Source organism: Hipposideros armiger, unplaced genomic scaffold, assembly GCF_001890085.2.
Source record: "Hipposideros armiger isolate ML-2016 unplaced genomic scaffold, ASM189008v1 scaffold_171, whole genome shotgun sequence".
In the NCBI taxonomy this organism is placed as follows: Eukaryota; Metazoa; Chordata; class Mammalia; order Chiroptera; family Hipposideridae; genus Hipposideros; species Hipposideros armiger.
In genome coordinates this window covers 275,140-280,822 of record NW_017731521.1, presented here as the reverse complement: position 1 = coordinate 280,822, position 5,683 = coordinate 275,140, and the positions used below count along the sequence as shown (strand labels likewise).

General features: G+C 39.8%; 1 protein-coding gene across 1 annotated transcript in view; it reads right to left on the bottom strand.

Annotated features, from left to right (window-relative positions):
* Positions 1-1,657: 1,657 nt before the first annotated feature.
* The window catches only part of OSBPL3 (oxysterol binding protein like 3), a 173,302-nt gene continuing 169,276 nt past the window's right edge, over positions 1,658-5,683 (bottom strand). Inside the window, 2 exon segments of the mRNA XM_019651984.1 lie at positions 1,658-2,222; positions 4,326-4,494. Coding sequence (XP_019507529.1) covers positions 2,126-2,222; positions 4,326-4,494 — 266 coding nt within the window. The 3' untranslated portion in view covers positions 1,658-2,125.

Here is a 5,683-nt window from a genome sequence, read left to right as displayed (position 1 = left end):
ATTTACAAATACTGCATGACAAAGCTACATCCGTTCAGGCTGCACGTTTCATCATTATTCTTATTCTTATTATTATTATTTTTGGTTTGTGTTTCTGAGCCAGCGTCTGGAGCAGGCTTATTTAACAGTCAATATTACTAAAAATCTGCATTTACCTTCACATCATGAAAACTAGATGCGCTTCCCCCTTGAGTACCCTTAAATCTACAATCTTCTTCTTCCTGTCTGTGAGCAGAATTTGGATACGTGCTTGAAAAGGAAAGAACAAAGCACATACCAAGGAATTTGGCTGTTTTATTTAACTGCTTAGAAGTGGAAATGATATTAACATTGTGTTCATCCTGATGTCTTGACAAAATGGAATGGATGAATGCAATATTGAATAAATGCATTTATTGTTTTTAAAATGCTAGTCACTTGCAGATTCCAAAGGGCTACTGACACACTTTATATAACTCTCGATTTTGAAAATGCAAAATTGGTTATTTGGTGTGACACTGAAAAATCATGCATTCTTTGTTTCTGCTATTCATTCTACTTTTTAGTCATAGCATTCTCCGTGCTTTGAAGTTAGTTAAATATCTCAAAATGTTTGGGGGAGAAATATTTTTACCACACCATTTTACTTAATACGCCATAGAATTATTGTGGATATTAGAGTAAAAGGTTTAAAAATTAGGCTTTGGTTTTAACGTAATCGGGGCAGAATTTTGAATTGCTTTGATAGCACAATTTAACAACTGCACAAATTCTTATAATTTGAAGTAACACATTTAAAAAGACAAAGTTTCCCCTTTCTGTAGTTATAATCTGTGTTATTCAAGACTGCTGCAAAACTCACAAAAGAGTGACATCAGTAAGAAAATGTAGGAAAGGGGATAAGACACTTAAAGCTTGATCAGAATACAACACAAAAGAAGGACACCAATTCTCTACAATTGTCTATAAGGCAGATGGTCAAACTTTTTATACAAGGTCTAAAACATGGTGCTTATTAAGAGGTAGAAAATACCAAAACAGTATTTTAAAACAATCAGTTATTTTGCTAAACTTTTACAAAGTCAAAAGTGCTCGTGGACTGTGCTGTGTGTTTTCTACTCAACTGGGACATTCCACACTCGACAAGAGATGTGGTCTGAGAAGGCAGGAAGCTAAGGGTGGGGTGGGGAGCAGAAAACAGTTTCTTAACTTGTCAAGCATTCAGCTCTCACTAAGGAGAAATTTCCTACTGCCTCCCTAGGATTTCATGATGACATTTAATTAATGGAGATTTCTCGGATTACCGACAGTTTCTCTGAGGAACTGTACAATTTTGCACATAAGGCAAGGCAACAACGATAGGACGGGATGAGCTCAAATGTGTCCTCTTCAAGAAGGTGCCCTTTGCACCTTATATAAAAACATACATTCGCTAAACTTATACTATCCTCTCAACCACCGAAGTGTAAATGTACATATTTTTCAGACTCCAGCACCAGCAGAATTGTCCTGTCTGAGCAATTCAAGAGCTGTCCGAGGCAAAAAGAGATCTGAGCTACCAAATTAAACTTGGGTAGCTTACATGTAGGTGCATCACCCTATTCCTATTTCTTTTTTTTTTTTTTAGCTGAGCCATCCTGCTACCTGTTGGCAGCTCAGCGGCTGCTCAGCTCGGCCGGGACTCGAACCGTTGTTGCTCAGAGCTCAAACTCTTGAGCGAGTTCTTAACCAACTGAGCCACTCGGCCGGCCTATTCCTATTTCTTAATGCACCTGGGAGAGATGGATTTTTGTCTTCTCCAACTTAATTTTATAAGGCATAAATTTAATTTGAATCTTCATAACCTTTGGAAAATTAGTGTTAAAGCTTCTTCCTCAACCCACACATTTAATATTCAATCTTTCATTTTTATTAAATAGTTTATATATAAAAAAGAAATATCAAGGTGTTCCACATTCATATAAACAATTGTGATAACATTTGAAATTGTAAAGAAGCCTACTGAAGAAAACACATAATTAAATTTACAATGCTAAGCTAAGCACAAGTGATCATTCTAGATAGTATCTGCTATATAGATACACGTTTGTGGCTTCAGAAAGCAAACACAGGAGAAGGACAAGGATGTATATCATTCTTTCCTTTTTCACCACAAGACAGGATGGTCCAGTTTGGAAAAACCATGATCTTTCCTAAGCTCCAAATAGGTGCCATTGCTCACCCAAGAATCATCATCAGATTTCCTGTGAAAGATGAAAGAATTTCTTGAAGACTCTTGAAAATATTGTTCTATTTTCTCTCTCTTTTTCCCTCCCTCCACTCCCCCCAACCCCACTCCATTATCATTCTCACATGCATTAAATATCCCTAACAGTCCAGTACTGGAGCTCTGAGGGAGCCGGAAGTCTGGAAACCATTGTGTTCCTTCTGACTTGGACTTCTCAAACTTATAAGCTGTCAAAAGTGTTGCTTCTTTGAGAAGACAGCCACCTACTTGGGTATGACCATGTAAAAGCTAAAATCAACGAGGTTGTCCATGTCAAGTGATAGGTTAACATTAAAAACAAAAGGAGGGGCAGCCAGTTACCTCAGGTGGTTAGAGCACAGGCTCATAACACCAAGGTTGCCAGTTCGATTCTCACATGGGCCAGTGAGATGCATCCTCCACAACTAGATTCAAACAACTACTTGACTTGGAGCTGATGGGTCCTGGAAAAACACACTGTTCCCCAATAAAAAATTTCTGAAAAACCCCCAAAACAACAAAAGGAATGGGAAGCCATTAACAGTCTAGAGAAAATCATCTTGGTTCACTAGCCTTTGAACAGATAACATATTACATAAATCAAAATTCAAAAGGTACAAAAAGGTGGATAACTAGAAGTTTTCTTCCCATCCCTGACTGCTAGCTCCCATTCTTTTCCTCAGAGGCAATAATCTTATCAGCTTCATTCTTTCAGGGAAATTTCATGCATGTGTAAGTGCGCACGCACACACACACACACACTCCATCCCTCTTCCATTTTTCACACTGTATGGTGTCCTACCCTTTGAGTTTTTGACGTAACAGTATATAACGAAGATTATTTTCCATTGTCACAATAATATCAGCAAACTACAGCCCATGGGCCAATCCCACCCCTCTGCCTATCTTTTACTGGAACACAACCATGGCCATTCGTTCAAGCACTGTCTATGGCTGCTTTCATGCTGCACAGGGGGGCTGAGTAATCACTAATGGGGCCTTACGGCCTGCAAAGCTAACAAGTTTTGCCATTTGCCCTTTACTGAAGAAATTTAGTGATTCTGTCAGTAGGCCATTCCTTATTTTTTTTAAAAAGTTGCATAATATTCCATTATAGAGATGGATCGTGATTTCACAGGCTCCCTACTGGTGGGCCTTCAGGACGTTGCTTTCAACATTGCTGCTATGATAGATCAGTAACTAGTTCCTCCTATCAGTGTTTCTGTTGCTCATTGAAAAACAACATCAAAATCCCCTAAACAACAACTAAAGCCTGCTTGCCCTGAAAGCAACACGAGGTGGAAGGAGTAAGGCAGGAGCCTGGGGCTTCTTTACATGTGCTTGTTTTAATGTTGACTTTTAAAAAAATGAAGAAATAACCAAGCCCCTAAGACCATATAGAGCCCTGGCCTGGTAGTCAAAGACCAGGCCCCAGTCTGGGACATTCCACTGCATCCTTCACCTCCGTTCCCTGAGCCTTTGTTTCTTCTCAGTTAAAATAAAAGAGGGGGCGAGGGGCTGATGATCTCTGCTGCCCCTTCTACAGCTTTAAGTCTATCTTTTACAAGACCTTCTTGGCAGGTAAGTGTTCCAAATCCAAGCCAACGTGCATGGGAACTTCTGCAGTTCCGAATTAGACTACTTGGACTTTTGGACGTTTTGATAACCAGTGGGGTGATGGTAGATTATCTCTGTCACTCTGTAAAATGCACCTAGGTGGGTGACTAAGCTCAGGCACAGATTTAACAAGCTGGCCTGGTAGGGGAAGCCAGGCTAGGGCAGTCTCATTGCTTCATGCACCAGCACTTACTGAACACTTTCTCTGCAAACTTGCGCTGAGAGGCAGCTGGGTAAGAGCAAAGGATGCAAAAAAAGAAACGCCACACTGCTGTGGAGGTCAGAGGAAGGGACAGCCTGGAGCCAAGAGGTCATAAAAAGTCAGGCCCTCCCACAGAGGGAGCTTTCACCCTTCTGAAGCAGGAAAAGTATCCAGAATGTTCGTATTTAGGGAGGCCACACCCCCCGGTTCTCTCTTCATATCAGAGGCATCAGGTGTCCCCGGGACCTATCAGTCACTGAGCCACACAATCGGGGTACACACCTGAAAAACCGCGGCTGGTGTTCCACGTTATTTTCCTCTAACACCCGCCGCCTTTCTCTCTGTAGCTGCTCAACCCTCTGCTTCTGTATTTCAGCTTCTTCTGTGTTCCCTTCTTCTAGAAACCTGAGGCATTGAGGGAAAACATAAAGGAATATGAGTTCCATGAAGATACAATGATATTACTACTGAAACTGCAAGTGTCCAAACTGCATATTCCAAATGCTTTCCTACACATAAGAACCCTCTCCATCCTTTAAAATAATATTTTGAGGTAGTTAGGGAAGATATTATTTTTTGAATTGGTGATACATACATAGTGCAAGAAATTATATCTATAAAAAGGAAATTGGGGTCAAGTTTCCTTCTCATCCTTGTCTCTAATTCTACCTGTTTCCTCTCTACCCTACCCACCTTCATACCCTGCAAATGGGTAACCTACTGTGAGTTTCTAGTGCATTATTCTAGAGAGTCTTCCTATGTGTATATAAAGCAAACATTAATATATATTCTTACCCCTCCTTCTCTTTTTAAAACATAAATGGTAGCATGTGACACACACTGTCTATACCTTGGTTTCTTATTTTGTTTTACTTTTTACTTAACAATATATCTTGGAGATCTCTGTTGGTAGTACACAGACATCTTTATTTTTTAATAGCTGCATAATATTCAATTGTGTGGATACACCTGAATTCATTTTATTTTATTTTATTTATTTATTTTAGCTGAGCCATTCGGCCACCTGTTGGCAGCTCAGCGGCAGCTCAGCTCAGCTAGGGCTGGGAATCGAACCGGCGACCCTGTTGCTCAGAGCTTGTGCTCTTGAGCGAGCTCGTAACCAACTGAGCCACTTGGCCGGCCTTCTGAACTTATTTAAACAATTTCTTATTGTTAGACATTTGGAATGTTACCCATTTTTTAATGCTACAATTAATGCTACAATGAATGACCATGCATACCTGTCATTTTGCACATGGGTTAGTAAAGAGAAATTTCTAGAAGCCAGGTTGCTGGGTTAGAGGGTGAGTTTGCAATATGGATATAAGCAAAATGCTCTTTATAGGTGTTATAGCAATTTATATTCCTACCAGCAATGCTATTAGAGTGCCTTTTCCCCGTAGCCTCTGAGTACATCAGACTTTGAATCTTTGTCATCTGAGAGGTCAGGAAAGACAAGTCAATGTGGCTTTAAAAATTTCCATTTCCTTGAGTGAGACGGAGCATCTTTTCATACATTTAAGGGATATCAGCCTTTCTTAGTTTGTGAACTGTTTATTTTCCTATGTCCTTTTTTTAAATGGCTGGATCTTAATTCCCAGAACCAATTCATAAAACGAATTGCAAATATAGATTTCTCA